The following is a 19,483-nucleotide window of genomic DNA, read 5'->3' as shown; positions in this document are numbered from 1 at the left end:
GATTCACCTTACTATCCCTTATGTAATATTTCCTAGAAAGTCCTCAGTGCCTGATAATAAATTAAGTTTTTTTTTTTTTTAAGAAAAAAGCTTTGCAGAGATCAAATCAATGAGGTTGGTAATTGGATATGACAGTAAAGAGAGATGAGTCAAAGTTAAGAGTGGTTTCCAACTTGGCAGACAAGAAGGTTGACGTCAGGAAACTACCAATATTTGCTAAGTGCATACTAGTTATCATAAACAGTGTCATTCACTGAGATGAAAAACTCATGATACAAAGCAGACTGAGATCTGGAGAATCATAATAATCAAATTCAAAATGAAGAAGGTTACATTTGTGTTAGCAGTAGAACCACATAAAAGTCAATAGCATGTAGTTGGAAATTTGGATGAGGAGCTCAGGTATTAACCTATGAATCAGAAATATAGAGGAGACAGGTGAAGTCAATAAAGATGAGCTCATCCAAGAAGAAAATACAGCAGAGAAAGGAGAAAACGGACAACAACAGCAAAATTGAAATACCTCTACTAAGGACATCATTCAGCAAACAGTAATATTCACTAAGATAATCCTGGTTTTATGGACTCACTGTCTACAGGTTCAAAGTTCAGCAGAAGAATAAAAACTATAAAAATCAATTTTAAGAAACTGCATATTATGACTAATGTATCTACAGCGGAAATGGGTGCATAGGAGAAGATGGAGGAATTCACCCAGGAAATAGATGTAAATGATGAATGGGGCTTGCATGAGCATAAGGAGACACAGCGGAGAAGGCAATGGCACCCCACTCCAGTACTCTTGCCTGGAAAATCCCATGGACAGAGGAGCCTGGTAGGCTGCAGTCCCTGGGGTCGCTGCGAGTTGGACACGACTGAGCACCTTCGCTTTCACTTTTCACGTTCATGCACTGGAGAAGGAAATGGCAACCTACTCCAGTGTTCTTGCCTGGAAAATCCCAGGGATGGGGGAGCCTGGTGGGCTTCCGTCTATGGGGTCGCACAGAGTCGGACACGACTGAAGCGACTTAGCAGCAGCAGCAGCAAGGAGACACAAAAGAAGCACTGTATTGGGACTAGTGAAATGTATATCCCTTCATTGCATTGGTGTATGGACTGATACATTGAAATTGTGAACAAGATATGCTCAGAACTCTTAAAACTAGACACAACAAGACCTTTGAGCATATAGCTTCCTCGCTGGGATAGCTACCCATGAGAGTGCCTGAATCAATTCAGATGAGGTCTAAACCAACTTGAGACTTAATTCAGAATGCAGACAAAATCCACTTATGAAAATCCAAAGAATTTTGTTAACATTAAAAAATAATAAAATCTTTACTATGAAATTATAAAGCCCTTTTCTCAAAACACCTGAAAAACAGCAGTTGCAAGAACAGTTAACCAAATATTACTGTGCAGAGAGATAAAGTGATCTCTTAGAGACCTTGTAGAAATTCTAATCTAGACTGAGTGTATTTTACCCTGGGTTTATCAGACAAAACCTGGATAGTGATGTTTGACTCCAAGCAACACTCAATAGGAACTTATCCAGAGGCAGGTAATCACATCTACTATATGTCATGCAATTTTATATACTATAAATCTTAAAAGTGACCTTGTGTTATAGACTTCAAATTCAAGGAACAGGCCAAGCTTATTTTTGGTCAAATAACATGATTAATGGTTCAAAAGGTAAAACTGAATTTCCCCTATATATATTGTAACCATACTGCATAGATAAAGGATTGGAAAAACTAAAGAAGAAAAATGTCAAAAGCCAACAATACCTATGAGAACAGATGAGATGGGTGACATACAAAAATGAAACTCACAGAAATGATAAAATCTCATTTTAGGCAATATTTTAATTATACTCTTCTAAATCTTACATTTTTACCACTAATGAGCACAACTAAATTTCACCAACTGTCCATAATATAAATGATGACTGCTAAGAGTATGTCATATTTTATATTCCATAAATGTTGGTTTCTTCTTTAATTGATGAAGTCTTGGTAGAAACATATCAAAAAGGTATGTCTTAAAGTCTGAGAAATGTAAAAACTTGATAATTAAGGCATGACTTTTCTCTCTACTACCGTTCCCATTCCAATGGCACTTTTCCATTGTTTAATCTAAAACTGTCATGGAATATGATGTTTCACATTAGCTTATTCAAAAATCAGTCTTCAACTTTCACTCCATATCATAGTTCCTTTCCCTGTCCATTTTTTTTTTTTTTTTGTTATCTTCTCTTTGAGGCTAGTAAATAACTAAATGTCATCTACACTAGGATAAAATCTAGTTCTACCATCTTATTAAAATCTCTTCAGTGCTAAGTCTAAACCGATGCAATAGTCTATTCTGAATGCCCAATAAAATGCTAAAAACTAAAATAATACAAAGAAAATTTAGAAATACAGTCAATATGTGTTCAATTAAACTAGTAGATATAAGTACAAATAAACACTACAGAGAAGAGCAATTAAACAAAAGTATATGTATTTTTTGCTATTCCCTTAATAAATCTAGAGTTTCATGTCCAACATATCATTAAGCTATTTACTTATATCTGACATCCAAATATCTTGGAATCCAACAACCCGTAAGCCTTAATACCAGAAATACACATCAAGAATGATAAAGCTGAAAGGGATCTCAGAAACCATCTGATACAATCCCTTTATTCTGAAAATGAGGAAACTAAGCTGAAGAGAAGGGAAAAAAAATTCCCCAAGGTCAAAAAGTCCAATGCCATTTTTATGATACTGTTACCTTAGACTGACTCAAAGGCCTCTTTTATTTATATCTTTTTAAGAAAAAGGCAGGGTTTCAAGCCAAGCCAAAGAATAAATACAGAGGACTACAGCATACACAGAAGACTTACTTAATGCTGCTATCAATAGCTTTAAGGGTAAGAGAAGAGGAAAGAAGAAAAGCCAATGAAGTAATAAAGAGTTGACAGAAAGAAGCTTTTTCATTAGACCAAATCAATACTGTATTCCTCCATTACTTACAGCTTCATCAGGAAAAGTGAAACCAGAGTGACTATGTTCCCTCCAGAGTATTCAACACTAAAATGACTTGTTGGTCTCAACTGTAAATGTAAGGACCAGGCATGACTGAATTTGAAATCAATGGCAAATTTCTCATTAACCCAATGTTAAGAAACCAAAGCCAGTCAAAATAGAAATGGGCCTTTTTCCAAACTGGCAATGCCACCCACTGCCCCTCCATTTCTGGAGCAAAGGGATAAATTAATACAAAGCTCCTCTCTCCTTTACCATTTCCATAGAAACCCCCCCTTTATAAGTAGCTACTCCTAAGAAAGAAGAAAAGTACATACCGAGTGAAACAAGGCTGGCAACTGGGAGTCGGGTTGGAGAGGAAGGAAAGCATTAGTGCTAAGCCTTTATTTAATAGTTAAACACCAACTGACTGTAGATTAATGATATTATTGTATCACAATGTATCAAACAAAATGAAATTACTATTAGCCAAAAATACTAATTCCTTTTCCTAGCTCAGTATTTTCTCGTTTGTGCAGAAAGTCCCCTGAAATCTGACTAGTACTGGTGTCATGAGCCCACCAGTCACCAACAGAATTCATTTCATTTGGATGAATTACTTCTGACCACTTACTATGGAGATAGCATTGACACGATCTTGTTCTTTTTCTGTAGGAACTCACGCTCCAATCACAAGGACAGGTACTTCTCACCGTAAAAGACAAGAAAAACTGAACTGCAGATGACTATACACCAAGTGAAGCCTGGGGCAGGCAGTGAATCATTCTACCTGGAAGGGTCTGAGATCTGGCAGAAAAGATGGGAGTTGGGCTGGGCCTGGAATAACAGGCAGAACTGCAGCAGCACTGGGAAACAAGGGGCTGTGACTAGTTAAGGGAAAGGCTAGTGTGGAAGTTAACAGCATCCCTCATGGGAAAAACAACTACAAACTATGGGACAGAAATGGTCAGATGCTGTAAACGTTCCATGTATGCCAGCAAGGCTGGAGTTGGCTAGAAAACTGTGAGAAGACAGGTAGAGAAAGAACCTTGATTATGCAGCATATTCATGTTGATAATATATATAATCAAACAGCATGCTCTTAGCCAGGTCTTGAGCACATGTGCATTTTTAAAAGATTTTACCTAATTTTTTTAAGTTACATAATTGTTGTTATTTTTCTTGAAATTTAGACATTACAGGAGAGACTGTCCAGAAGAACACAGCAAACCTACAACTTGGAACACAATAATACAAATCTGGCCAGAGTTAACAAATCTTAATTATATATTGCCCTACAGAAAAAGAACAGGTACTTCCTCATTATTGCCATATTCCATTCCCAAGCACAGCCATTCAATAGGTGTCTGCTAATATAACTTGACTATAGACATTTTAAAACAACTACCAACATTTAAATTGCTCAAAACAAAGAACAGGTGGATAATCTTGCTACCAGCAGTGGACAATGTCCCTGCTCTAGCTATAGTGTAGCAGTAAGGCATAGGTTTATGTTTATAGACTTTAGCTTCTATACTTGCTCTGTCTTTTGTAGTTATATGACCTAATTTACCTCTTCAGAGGCTCACATCCCTCCCCCATAAGGTGGGTGATTGTAATGAGTGCTGACGTTTTCTAATGCAAACTCAATAACACTTTGAGTCATATACCCCAGTACGTGGATCTCCCAAGGCTGATGTCACAGTTACCCATCCTCAAGTGCAGATGTGTAATGCTGCTGCTGCTGCTAAGTCACTTCAGTCGTGTCTGACTCTGTGCGACCCCATAGATGGCAGCCCACTAGGCTCCCCCATCAGCAAGAGACAAAAGCTTCAGATTGAATGTGGTTGCTTAGCATGATAAAGAGAACAGGCAGAACTGTGCTGTGCTTTAGATAAAAGTAACAGGAGCCAAGGATCTCCCATCTTCAGGTTCCCAACCAAGATGGTGGTCTCATTAGCAGAACCATGCATGTGTGAAGTTACTTCAGTCATGTTTGACTCTTTGCAACCCACCAGGCTCCTCTGTCCATGGGATTCTCTAGGCAAGAATATTGGGTTGGGTTGCCATTCCCTCCTGCAGGGGATCTTCCCCACCCGGAGATCAAACCCAAGTCTTTGATGTCTCCTGCACTGGCAGGTGGGATCTTTACCATGAGCACCACCTGAGAAGCCCAGCAGAACCATGAGTGGAATCCAAACTGAAGAAGCCATGTAGTAAGCTGGAAACGTAGCCCAGTAAAACCTCAAAAAAGGAACTACGTGGAAGCACTCAGAATTCATGAATTCCATGTGCTTTTCCCCCTTAGTGCCTTTTCTCACAACCTGTAGGTAGAGAGAGAAGAGTAAGCAGACCTCTCAGGAGGCCAGAGCTTCAAGATGCTATCAGCTAACTTTCCTGAGCAAAAGTTACAAAGAAGAGCCCTGGTGCCTATCAGGGGAAAACAGGGTTAGGTAGGAGGCAAAGAGGAACCCTCTCCTCTTTGAAAGGAAAGGAAATTTCCAATCTTTCATAGCAATATCCCACAAGAAGGCACAGAGAGGAAACCAAGGCTTCTACCAACATGACTTCCTTTCTAGAATTCTGAGCTTCTGAACCATCACCTCATTTGCCACTTACGCTTCACTTCATGGTTACATTCTGGTTGCAAAAATTCACTGCAGTCCTCCCTGAATTAATAAAGCATGACAACAGAACAGCTTTAACTTTCTCCATCATGAGAAACTTGGGTTTCCTTGGAGTTTGACACATCAGCCTTTTCATCATTTTTTAATTACTGTTTTCATCATTTTTTTAAATTAATTACAAACACTGACCATTCTTTTATTTAGGTGATTTCAGGTGGCTCTCCTATCTTAAAGTCTTCTCCCCGACATAAGATTACATATGGTACAGATAACGTATAGACAACTCAGCTAGAGCCATTTATCTAAGAACAGAGTCTGGCGCTTCCCTGGTGGTCCAGTAATTAAGAATCCACCTCACAATGCTGGGGACACAAGTTTGATTTCCGGTCTGGGAAGATCCCACATGCCCCAGGGCAACTAAGCCCATGCAGCACAACTACTGAGCATGCACCCCGAGAGCCTGGGCTCCACAAGAGAAGCCATGGCAATGAGAAGCCCCACACAGCCCAACTGGAGACCAGCCCTCACTCGTTGCCACGAGAGAAAGCCCACGTGCAGCAACAAAGATCCAATGAAGCCAAAAATAAATAAAATAAAAACTTAAAAATAAATAATTTTTAAAAAATCTGACATTTCTTCTACCCAGAAAATTTGATTATGGATCCCTACTTCAGGTACTTATTTAAATGTTGGCCCCATTCTTAATTATTGAGGTGTATTATCTGATTCTGGGGCACTGTGAAGGCGATCTGGGTCATCTTTTGAATTCCCAAAATTAAAATAAAACATCCAAGTCACCAGTAACAATTAAAAAAAATACATCTAGAAATTTTTGTTTTTTTCTTTCTATAATAATTTATAGAAGCTCACAGATTTTCCTTCCTGAATCTCCTTCACACTTTGTTTTAATCCCCCTTTTTACCTTAAGCTTTAAAAATGTCTGAAACACTGCAGTATACTGGATTTAATTCCTAATTTTGTAAGGCCTAAATTGGAGTCAAAAGAAATTAAGACTGATATTTTTGGTAAAGAGATGTTTAATAGCACATTTTAGGTAATTAAACCATGGGATATAGTTAGGAACGTTCTAAACAGCACACTAGGAAAATGGTTTTTTATATTTCCTATGTATGTAGGAAGCAGGGAGCAGATGAGTATTTCATGTCCCGGTCATGAGAGTTCCTCCTGGGAGGAGAGAAGCTATTTAATGACTTGTCAAACTAAAAAAGCCCTTAAATATCCTTTAATGTGGTACCATCGTTTTTCAAAGAAAGACACTGAGGCACATTTCCAGTACCAGTAGAGTAGAAAGGCAAGTCAACTAGAAAAAACAAACCTGACTTCAAACGCAGACTCTACTTCTTACTAGTCTTAGGGATTTGAGAAGCCCCAGGCTTGCTGTATCTCAGCATCCTTGTGTGAGAACTGGAGATACTAACTTCAGTATCCCTCTTGCTCTGAGGCTTGGCATAAAGGTAAGGTTCCATGAGTCCTCATTTATTTAACAGCGATCAAAGAATTGCAGTAGCGCAGGCAAGATGCTAGTGCTGAGAATGTAGTGATGAACAAGACCCAGGTCCTGTCCTCCGGAACTCACATGCTGGTGAGGAAGATGAGGCAGACAGACACATAATGTGGCTCCGGTTTTGGAAGCCATTAAACCAACAACAAGCAAAAGTCAAGGATCATCATTGTAATTAAAATTAGTGCGCAGTTCCTGGATAGCATAAATGTATTCTAAAGGTTCTTTATTGTTGTGTAGTTGCTAAGTCATGTCTCTCCCTTGTGACCCCATGGACTGTAGCCTGCCAGGCTCCTCTGTCTATCGGATTTCCCAGGTGAGAATACTAGAGTGGGTTTTCCTTCTCCAGGGGATCTTCCTGATCCAGGGATCGAACCAGCCTTTCCTGCATCTGCTGCATTGACAGGCAAATTCTTTACCAGTGAGCCACCAGGGAAACACTAATAAATAAAATAATTATTTTTTATTTCAGGGTCACAAGGTATGAAGTGATGGGACTTGAACAGGTTGGTGGTTCTCAGCCTTGGCTACACATTAGAATCTTCTAGGAGGTTAGAAGGAAACAAACAAGCAAAACTGATGACTAATGTCCCAGACATTAGTCGATACAAGAAATCAGATTTTCTGGCTGTGTGGCATTAGCACATTATAAAAGCTCACAGGTGACTTGATTCTGCAGCTGAGCTGAGAATCGCTGGCCTGTATAATCTCTAAGCTCTAGCATTTTGTGATATGACTACAGATTCTATTTGTCCCATATCATTCTCTACCAGGAAACTAGATTTGGTCTTAGACCTTAGAATTTCTCTAATGACCTCTGAAAAGTCATTAAGAAAAGACTGTACACAAACTCCAGTGAAGAGGCATTAACAGAAGTATGATTAGAAGCGGGGAGCCTGGGCATGTATAAGCACCACAATAAGTACAAATCAAATGACTAACAACAGTTGTACAAATAAGGAAAACTTTACAAAGTTTGTCTTGTCACAAGTCACTTGATTATGCAAAGACCACTGAATCTAACCCAGGCTCATGTACAAAGTTCACCTAGGTTCCACATGTATAAAAGTCATATTCAGAATACATTCAAGACTGAACTATGTCAAGTGTCTTTAACACGCAATACTTTGTTTCAATTTTAAAGGACTAAGAAAAAAACTATTCCTTAGTTTTTTATTTCTTATTTCTTAATATTCTCTGGTTCACTTCCTTGGTCAGGAAAATCCCCTGGAGTAGGAAATGGCAACCCACTCCAGTATTTCTTACCTGGAAAATTCCATGGACAGAGGAGCCTGGAGGGCTACAGTTCATTGGGTCACAAAGAGTCGGACACAACTGAGCACACACACACAGTGTTTTTCTCTGCCTAAAGCATATTTGCTTATAGTATTACTCTTACAAGGTAGTAGCTATAGATCAATGGAGGAAAATAAGTTCCCTAAAGAGTTCAAGAATAAAGTAGATAGCCTTATACAGAGGGGGTATTCAGGATCTTCACTATATTGTAAAACTACTAAACAACAAATAATACCATCACCCAATTTTCCACCTTAGCATTCCACTGCTGCTGCTGCTGCTAAGTCACTTCAGTTGTGTCCAACTCTGTGTGACCTCATAGATGGAAGCCCACCAGGCTCCCCCGTCCCTGGGATTCTCCAGGCAAGAACACTGGAGTGGGTTGCCATTTCCTTCTCCAATGTGTGAAAGTGAAAAGTGAAAGTGAAGTCGCTCAGTCGTGTCCAACCCCTAGACCCCATGGACTGCAGCCCACCAGGCTCCTCCATCCATGGGATTTTCCAGGCAAGAGTACTGGAGTGGCTTGCCATTGCCTTCTCCGTTAGCATTCCACAGTGCTTTGTAATTTGGGAAGGATATGCATCTGACACATACCAACCCTGCTTCTCCCCTAGTTTTCCTGCATCTTAGCACCACTCACTACTGAATTATTTGGCCAGAAATCAATCATCCAGACACCTTACATGCTTTTGACTCATATCTATCTATTATCAGGCTCAGTTCATTCTAACTCCACCTATTCTTTTCATATCCATGACCACTGCCATAATGTTTCGTGTCAACATTATCTATACCTTAGACCGGTGGTTCTCCAACTTTCTAGTTTCAGGATCCTTTTACACTCCTAAAAATTATTGAGTATCTTAAAGAGCTTTTGTTTATGTGGCCTATATCTTTCAATATTTACTGTGTTTAGAAATTATGACAAAATGTTTCAAATATTCAATAAAAACAAGCCCATCACATATTAAACAAACAGGTATTTTAATGAAACATAACTGTTTACCAAAACAAAAATGAGTGAAAAGTAGTTTATATGTTTTCAAATTTCTGTTATTTCTGCCTTAACAAAAATCAGCCGGATTCTCAAATCTACTTCCTCATTTAATCTCTTGCAGATGTTGTGGCTTAAGCATAGACCTAGAGCCAGACATCTTGGAATGTGAAGTTAAGTGGGCCTTAGAAAGCATCACTATGAACAAAGCTAGCGGAGGTGATGGAATTCCAGTTGAACTATTTCAAATCCTGAAAAATGATGCTGTGAAAGTGCTGCACTCAATATGCCAGCAAATGTGGAAAACTCAGCAGTGGCCACAGGACTGGAAAAGGTCAGTCTTCATTCCAATCCCAAAGAAAGACAATGCCAAAGAATGCTCAAACTACCGCACAACTGCACTCATCTCACACGCTAGTAAAGTCATGCTCAAAATTCTCCAAGCCAGGCTTCAGCAGTATGTGAACTGTGAACTTACAGATGTTCAAGCAGGTTTTAGAAAAGGCAGAGGCACCAAAGATCAAATTGCCAACATCCGCTGGATCATGGAAAAAGCAAGAGAGTTCCAGAAGAGCATCTATTTCTGCTATGCCAAAGCCTTTGACTGTGTGGATCACAACAAATTGTGGAAAATTCTGAAAGAGATGGGAATACCAGACCACCTGACCTGCCTCTTGAGAAACCTGTATGCAGGTCAGGAAGCAACAGTTAGAACTGGACATGGAACAACAGACTGGTTCCAAATAGGAAAAGGAGTACGTCAAGGTTGTATATTGTCACCCTGCTTATTTAACTAATATGCAGAGTACATCATGAGAAACGCTGGGTTGGAAGAAGCACAAGCTGGAATCAAGATTGCTGGGAGAAATATTAATAACCTCAGATATGCAGATGACACCACCCTTATGGTAGAAAGTGAAGAGGAACTCAAAAGCCTCTTGATGAAAGTGAAAGAGGAGAGTGAAAAAGTTGGCTTGAAGCTCAACATTCAGAAAACAAAGATCATGGCATCTGGTCCCATCACTTCATGGCAAATAGATGCGGAAACAGTGGAAACAGTGTCAGACTTTATTTTTTTGGGCTCCAAAATCACTGCAGATGCTGACTGCAGCCATGAAATTAAAAGACGCTTACTCCTTGGAAGGAAAGTTATGACCAACGTAGATAGCATATTAAAAAGCAGAGACATCACTTTGCCAACAAAGGTCTGTCTAGTCAAGGCTATGGTTTTTCCAGTGGTCATGTATGGACGTGAGAGTTGGACTGTGAAGAAAGCTGATCGCCGAAGAATTGATGCTCTTGAACTGTGGTGTTGGAGAAGACTCTTGAGAGTCCCTTGGACTGCAAGGAGATCCAACCAGTCCATTCTAAAGGAGATCAGTCCTGGGTGTTCATTGGAAGGACTGATGCTAAAGCTGAAGCTCCAATACTTTGGCCACCTCATGCGACGAGTTGACTCACTGGAAAAGACTGATGCTGGGAGGCACTGGGGGCAGGAGGAGAAGGGGGCGACAGAGAATGAGATGGCTGGATGGCATCACCGACTCGATGGAGGCGGGTTTGAGTGAACTCCGGAAGTTGGTGAAGGACAGGGAGGCCTGGCGTGCTGTGATTCATGGGGTCGCAAAGAGTCGGACACGACTGAGCGACCGAACTGAACTGAACTGAACTGAAGCATATAAAGATAACCTGCTCTTACACACTTTAAAAGAAAAGAAATTTTAATAGCCTTTACAGATGATAGTGGATATATCATGTAACCTCTGGAAAATCACACTGGACACTTAAAGACAATGAGTGAAAAAAGATGAATAATTAGTATTAGGAAATATCATTATGAATCCAGCTTTAACCTTGTGGACCCATTAAAAGGTCCCCAAGGAGCTTCCAGGCCCTGTGTACCACACTTTGAGAACTGCGGTCCCATACTGCTTCCCTGGCCTCCTTATGTTTCCTTAACTTCCCCTCTGGCTCCCCTATAATCCACTCTCCTCTCCAAAGCCAGAGTGTCTATTTAAATAAACAGGCCACATTATATATATCACCCCCTACTTCTGACTCTCTTTGGATTCTAGATTAAAATCTCTCTGCGAGCTTCCAAGGCCCGGCACATCTCTGCCCTGCTGAGCTTTCCAACGTCACCTGGACCACTTGCTCCCATCACTCCAGTAACACTTCTAAAGCACCAAATACCTCCTCACCTCACTCTCATGCAAGCTGTTCTCTTCTGCCTTGAACATCTTCTGCCCTTCTCTGCCTGCCTCATCCTTCAGAACCCAGCTTAAATGATTCTTCCTCAGAGAGATCTTTCCTAGCCAAATACTTTCATTTTACAAATCAGCACACTGAGGCTCAAAGATGTTAAGAAATTTGCCTAATGTTCTCACAAATAGTATCTCCACAATTTGGATTCCGATCCCACACCAACATCCATGTACTTCATCACTCTGCTACACAGTCAACACTCACTGTAAAAAATATATATATATATTATTAAAAAAAATTTTAAACACTAAATCCTGCAGGGCTCGCCTGCCTTTGTTATTAACATCTTTGCATTTGAAAACATAAGCAGCAATGGTTTATGTTTACAGTGAAGAATCTTCCCCTCTGGACCTGAGTCTCCCAGTGAGTCCTTAGGTGCCCCAGGTGGCAGCCTTTGACATCTCCAAGGCTCTCACAAGCAGAGAGGAACATCCCAGCCAGGAGCTTGGGAACTGCACATGACAACACAGCCACGGGACTGCTTCTTCAGTACCTGGAGACCTTCACCAGCCTCCCCGCTTTACTCTTCCTCCTCACAAGAGATGCTCCCAGGGGCTCTAGATATACCCAGAGCAAAGCAACATGACACTCCACATTTCCTTGAACTCTTTATCTGATTTCCCTCAACTGGAGTGTCCCAGCTTTGAAGCTCAGTGCACTCTTCAGATTCTGCCTCCTTAGCTCAAGGTGGTGGGAGATAAAGACAGAGGATCTGCAGGGTAGGGGCTGGAGGTGCTGAAGCAGTTTAGCCACTCCCTGATTCCATGAACCTGAACAAGTCTGTCTGCTACTTGGAAGCTTAGTTTTATTTCGAAGACGGTATCATGCCAGTAGACTGCTATGAAGAATTAAAGGGGCAGAAGTTGTGAAGAAATTCTGTAAATCCTGAAGTTATATCATCAAGGAGGGTATTATTATATATGGTTAACTTACAGATATTTTGCATTCTAAGGCTCCTCCCTCCCACGGATGCTTAGAAAGTGACCTTGGAATCAGAGCCCTTTAGATGTGCTTCATTTCTCTTTGGATAACAAGTCAAGTCACATAGCTTGATAGCAGGCCATCAGATAGAATTCAAAATGTCGTACATTAACTTGGTCTCCTATGTCTAATCAGGCTATTTATGAGAGTTCTCACAAAATCTATAATAATTCAGATGGAAGTCACAGTAAATACACATTATGACAAAGTACTCAAAAAAAGAGATGAGTAAAAAGTAATCACTATTAACAAATTTCCCAAACTAAATCAACACAGTAATATCTATGCAAAAATATGCTCTCACCAAGAATAAAAGCTATGTAGTTTTTTACTAGTAAGTCCAGTACTTTCCTTAAACTAAACTTGTAAGAGACAAAGCTTTAGTTTCTAAAGATCTTCCAAAATATTCCTATTATTTCCTCAAATACAGACTGCCTCATTTCCTGCAAATTGTTTTTTTAACTCTATTCAATATCAACTTCATTAAAACTTTAAAGACTTAATCCTGAGTTATAGCTTGACGAGATCTCTGTGGGATGAAAGAAATCAAGAGATCGCAGTACCTACTATTTTAAAATGTTCTTACAATGGAAACATAACATTGATGAGAATGTACTGCGTAGAGAAAAGAAGATTAAAACACACACATACACAAAATATCATTTTAAACCCTAGGGTGGGTTTCTAAAAAGGAAAGCTTGTTTTTTTTCAAACAAGCATCAAGCCAAATATCATTTAATTAGGCTGATTTTGTAGTTCAGACATGAGTCATACTTTTAAAAGAGAAAATACAATAAAACTACTTGCTATAAATATAAAGTATCACTGGTCATGTGAATGTATTCTTGATGTATACATTGACCAGAATGATTTCAATTTATAAAAATGTAATTTATATTCTTTAAGTCACATGATTAAGCATTTCCCCCTTTTTTCTCAGTTTTCTTCTTAAAGTTTTTATTTTGTGATGTTTCCTTCGTCAGTGTCAAAGGATATGTTTGATAGTAAAATACTGAATGAGTATGCTATTAAATAGTATACATCCACCAAAACAAGTTGGAAAAATACTAAAATATTTTTGAGTAACTATAATTTTTATATCAGAAACAAGTAGAAACAAGAACTGAGAAAAATAAGACAAATGAAAATCAACAAAATTTAGTAAAATTATAATCACTTCTTTGATTTATTTTATCCAGTCATTATAAACATATTACACCATTTTTTAAAACAAAAGTAATACAAAATGTAAAACTTAAACTATGAGAGCTATCTAATGTTTTTCAGGTGAGGTATTTTATTGATTACTGATTTTTTAATGCCCCAGTTTAAGTGAAAGAATTAAATTATAGAAAAATAATAAAAACACTGATTAAAATACATAGATTTAGGCTTATCTAATTACTCTGTGCTTTACAGAGAGACTTGTATTTGAAAACTCAAAGAGTGATACAAATGACCTCCAAGGTTCCTGACCACTCCAACATTTAAAGATTCTATAAACACTTATCCCTTCCTGATGGGGAATGCTATCTATTACATGCAGCAACTCCTGAGTGAAAAACATAAATAATTCTAGAGTTAATCACTTGTTCAGGTGTTTCTATTCAAGAGTAAAACAAATGCCAGAATTGAGTAAGCCATGTAATTCACACAGCAAATTAAGTGGTATCAACATTTAAGCAAATATTCGAGCAGCTCATACAGGTATTTCACATATAAATAATAACTCAAGTAATAAGGACTGTAAGAATGTTCTTTTCTTATGTTTTAAAGGCTTTTCTATGGTTCAGTGACCTAAGCTAATGTGCCAGTGTTCCAGGTCTCCAAGATTTCACTTCCAAAGACCTACAGTCCACACAGTGCTATGGAACTAACTATTCCTGCGCTATCGGTATGTCTTCACTGTGCGATTTACTTCTATATGCGCAGTGCTGTAGGATGGTCATTTTAGAACCCCAATTGCTTGACTTAGCTGATGTCCCCTTCTGCCAGTTATCTCCTCTATAAGACCACATTGTTGTTCTAATTACAAAATAATAACAATCCTTAACAGTAAAAATAAATAATCTATGAAATTATTCACATTCTTTGACAGAGGACACGCAGTACATCACACTACTTTTTTATGCTGTGTTGTGAAATACACAGGCAAGAAAAATCAACTGGATCGAGTTCTAGCCCCAATCTTACCACAATCTGAGCTGTGCAATCTTGCATAAACCACCAACTTCTTCTGGCTCAAGGGTTCTTACCTAAGGCAGCATTTTGCTACACAGTCCCAGGGTAAGCCACCACTGTGCTCCAGGGATGGCATTCACAATGCATCTGAGGCACCCTGTGGGCCTGGAACTCTGTGATGAGAGAGCTGGCCCTGCCACTTCTCATGTTTTCATAATGCAATATCATGATTTTAAAATCTGAGACCTTTACCGTGTAATTTCAGTATTCCCTCTGCATTTATGAGGTTTCAACATCGAATGTACTAGAACTTGGTGAGCTAACACAAGGATTGAGACTCTCGGTGTGTTAGCCCTGAAATCAGAAATACAACTGTGGCCTTTCCCATCCAATACCTGACTTAGTTCACCGTCTCAGGCTCTCTCCCCTGGCAAGTCTGGCCCATGAAACTTATGTCTCAATGACAGAAATTCAGAGTGGAAATTATCATGATGAGTTATTCCATTTCACCACTTTACCATTTGTGACTCAGTTTATATTTCACAGGAAATGGCTGAGAAGGCCATTTAGTGAGTTTAAAGGATAAATCAAATATTAAATGATCATAACATCAAAGAGCTTATAAAACCGATTTGCTCAAATAGTTTTTCCTTTTGGTGTTTAGCAGCTTCCTCCCAATCCAGCTAAAGAATTCTCTCTGGAGAACTGAGATGTGGAAGGTGCTGTCTCTCCATAAATAGGCTCATCTCAAGCTATGTGAATCATGGTCACTGACAGCAAATCAACAAATTAGTTATTTGGCTTTGTTAGTAATAGTAACAGATGCTATCATCTTCCCCAAAAGTTTTGTTGCACTCCTATGCTCCCATTCTTCTAAGCTAAGCTTCATAACAAACTCAAGTCCACAGTGGACAGATACATGCATGCTGCCCTTGCACTCAGCATCTCTTAACAGGTCCTGTCACCTCTTTGTCAGATTATTACTGTGACACTTAAGCTAAAAGAATCCACCAGTCATGATCCTCTTTGCCAAAATGTACACTAAGTAGATGAAAAAGAGGAAAAGATTAAATGAACAATGAAAAAACAATAAACTCAGCAATTTCCTCAAAGTTTCTATTTTCTAATGAGATGCCAAGGAAAAGGCCACAGGAAGCAGCTTCCTTATGTAAAATTAAGCCATGCAAATCACTGGCCTCCAAGTCAACTTCAACAAATATCAGGTGAGTTTATATTATCCATTCACAAAAACAATCCACCTAACATTTAGATTACCCTTGTTCATTAGTAAGAAGGCTGACTAGAATCTATTCACAAAAACTAGAGTTCAAGAACATAGTTCAGAGACTGAGATATCAAAGTCACATGGAATTCAGAGCCTTGAAGTTCTTTGTAGACCACATAAGCCCCGAGAGAAGATGGCCCCCAAATGATCCTTGCACGACAATATAAAGAATTTCATTTTCCCCTAATGTGAATTATTTACTGTGCAGAGATTAACTCTAGTATTTTGCACATATCTTCCCTTTATACAATAAACAGGCCATACTAACTGGATATAAAATAATAGATTTTATTTTAGTAGCTTCTGCCTTAAGATCATAACTATTTTTGTTTACTCCTGAAATTTAAAAGAGCCCACTATGGAATGAATAATGTCATGAAAACTCAACGGAAGAATGAGATGGAACAGCTTCTTTACAAGGCTTAATCACAAATTTCTAAACTAATTCTGAGCCCCACTTGTCCAGACTTTTCAAGTGTTTTCTTTACCCAATGACCCCAGCCCATATGCTTCATTCCTGAAACCCAGGAGAACATCACAATCAGAGTTGCAAAGATGCGAACCTAAACTAGTCAACTGGTCACCAAGCAAGCTTTCCTTCTAGATTGTATTCGCTTTCAATTGTCCACAGCAAGGGTTAATCATCTGCAGATTGCAAATGACCCTGAGGGCCACACCCAGGGAAGCACAGACCTTGGAAATTCTGCTTTCTTTCTCTCAAGATAGCCTGGCTTAAATTGGGGATAATCACTCTGAAATTGTGAGGTATCCAATTTCCCTTTGTAAACAGAGTTACAGTGAAGACTAACCATTTGAATTTAAAGCCAAAGAAAAGAATCAGCTTCAGAAAGGCCAGGCTAAGATCTCTGATAAGTCTAAAGTTTCCTTTACACTCACTGAGACCAAACTGCAGATACTATGTTGTTCAGTAAATGTCCCAAAAGTGTGAGTGTGCAAAGATGGGAGTAACAAGACAGAAAAGTTAATGAGCAGAGCCGTTTGGAACAAGGAGAGAAAGAGTTGGAAGAGAACAAGAAAAGGAGGTCTGGGTGAAAAGAAGTGAAAGGGCATGGGTGAAAACGGGGAAGTGAGAAATCGATCAGAAACGTGAGGAAGATTCCACATCATGTGTTGCCAAAGAAAGAGTTAGAAAAAGACAATAAATTTAAGTTCATCTCGTGCCTACTGTCTGTTATGTGTTAAGATTGCACTGTGTTATGAGAGATATAGGAAGGAAGGTTTATTTACATTTAGGTTCTCAGTAGGTAGATTAAACACTAGATGGATGGATGGATCGATGGATGGATGGACAGGTGAAGGGATGTATGAGAAATAGAGATGGAGAAGGAGGTGGCCACTGCCCTCAAGGACTCTACAGGCTCTATGGGACAAAGAGCATGTAAATATGTAACTCTCATCCTAATCAAACCGTGGTTTCATCGAGGTATCAAGTGTTTTCCTGAATATGGGACAAGAAGCTATTAGCTAACAGAGGGTGACTGAAATCTAACTGAAAACTGTGGGAGAACGAGGGCCAGAGTGGAAGAGGAGGATCCTGGTTCTCTTCCATGAATGCCCCTAGATGCTTTGCAGAAAGGGAGGGGGCTGTTAGCCACTAGGGAGCCCACCGTCAGGGCTTCTACTGACCTGGTCTCCTCCTCACTGGCCTCTTGCGGCCGCTGCAGAAGCGCACTTTGCTGAATACCCCGAGGACGTGCCTCTCGCACAGGGAGCGCCCGTCTTTGCTGGGGCTGGAACGGCGCTTCGAGGCCGACACCCGGTCGCTGTTGGACTCCCTCGCCTGTCGCTTCTGCCGGATCAAGGAGCTGGCTATCGCTGCAGCCATAGCTGCTCAGCGCGGGCCCCAGGCCCCGGGCTCCACTGCGCCCTCGGGATCACGCTCCGCCGGGGCGAGGGCAGGACCTCGGCGGCCTGGAGGGACAGGGCAGGCGCGGGGAGGCAGTGCTAATATTTGAGAAGGCTGCAGTACCGAAAACCCGGCGCCCACAAGGTTAGTCAAGAGTCTGGGCAGTGGCGACAAAATGTGTGAAAATCCAGATGTAAACTTCCCCAACCTCTGGCGGCGGGGGCGGGGCGGTCCCAGGCCTTCCTGTTAACTAGACTCTTGCATCCCAAACTTGCACCCCCAGGCGATCCGCGTCCAAGGGGGCAGTGGGGACTTTGGTCACACTGCGTTCGGAGTACCAAGTGGAAAGGGAAGAAGGATGTCCAAAACAAGCCGTGCCCCTGTCGGAGAGGCGCAAGCGTTGCAAGGTGTCCAAAGTATATCTACACACACATACATAGAAAACCCGTTTACAAAGCAAAAGTCTGGACCGCGGCGGGTAGCGTGCCCCCGGTAGAAAATGCTAAAAAGTGAATAAAACGTTCCTTTAGAAAACAAGCCACCAACCGCAAGAGAGGAGAGGAAGGCAGCAATTTAACTCCCTGCGGCCCGCAGTTCTGGAGATTAGGAGGTCCGTCCCGGCTGGGTGAGGTCTACCGAATGCATCGCCTCGGCTGCGGTTCTCCGGGGGCCCGCCGCCCGAGTTCTGTAATTCCGAGAGGCGCGAAGTGGGAGCGGTTAGCCGGAGTCGGGGTAGGGGCGCCTGGCGGGGCAGATGTTTCCAGCTGCGGCGAGCGCGACTCCCCGCCAGCAGCGCTGCAAAGAGAGCGGGAGGCGAGGGAGGAGGAGGGCAAGAGGGAAGGGGAGGGAAGGAAAGGAGGAGGGAGGGAGGGAGATCCTCCAGGGCCAGGCACCCTCGGGAGAAACCCGCGAGAGGCGAGCGCCGCGGAGACGCGGGGTCCCAAGGAGCTGGCGCTCGTTCTCTTTCCGCTTTCTTTCTGGCACAAGACGGGCACAGTTGGTGATTATTTAGGGAATCCTAAATCTGGAATGACTCAGTAGTTTAAATAAGCCCCCTCAAAAGGCAGCGATGCCGAAGGTGTCCTCTCCAGCTCGGCGCCCACACGCCTTTAACTGGAGCTCCCCGCCATGGTCCGCCCGGGGCCGCCGCACCGAGCCGCTCTCCGCACAGGCTCAGAGACAACGAGGGAAGGAGGGGGCGCCCTGGCGGGCCCGGGATCAGGTCATCGCCGCGCTGCCCCGGCCCCCCAGGCTCGCGCGGCTCGGCAGTCGACAGCTCACAGGCAGCAGATCAGATGGGGATTATCCGCCGGACGCGAGGCCGATCACTCCGTCCCGCGCGGCCCATCCCGGCCGAGGAAGGAAGTGACCAGCGCGCTGCGAACACCCGCGCCGCGGCTCGGGTGGGGCGGGGGCTGGCTGCGGGCGACTTCGGCTCCAGGAGGCTGCGGCTC

General features: G+C 41.4%; 1 protein-coding gene across 4 annotated transcripts in view; it reads right to left on the bottom strand.

Annotated features, from left to right (window-relative positions):
- The window catches only part of FGF12 (fibroblast growth factor 12), a 638,357-nt gene that overhangs the window by 285,023 nt on the left and 333,851 nt on the right, over positions 1-19,483 (bottom strand). The window contains exon 1 of one of the 4 annotated variants that reach the window (XM_055407859.2): positions 18,576-19,019. The exons of 2 other annotated variants lie outside the window; for them this stretch is intronic. Coding sequence is in view for 1 of the 2 variants with exons in the window: in XM_055407842.2 (XP_055263817.1) it covers positions 17,810-18,008 (199 nt within the window). In the remaining variant the exon portion in view is untranslated. Of the gene's footprint in view, positions 1-17,809; positions 18,550-18,575; positions 19,020-19,483 lie in introns of those variants that run through there. One more of the 4 variants, XM_055407842.2, reaches the window with a different exon arrangement.

Source organism: Moschus berezovskii, chromosome 1, assembly GCF_049115385.1.
Source record: "Moschus berezovskii isolate FMDL1 chromosome 1, NW_MosBer_1.0, whole genome shotgun sequence".
Lineage (NCBI taxonomy): Eukaryota > Metazoa > Chordata > Mammalia > Artiodactyla > Moschidae > Moschus > Moschus berezovskii.
Note: the sequence above shows the minus strand (reverse complement) of the source record. Positions and strands in the feature narration are given on the sequence as shown.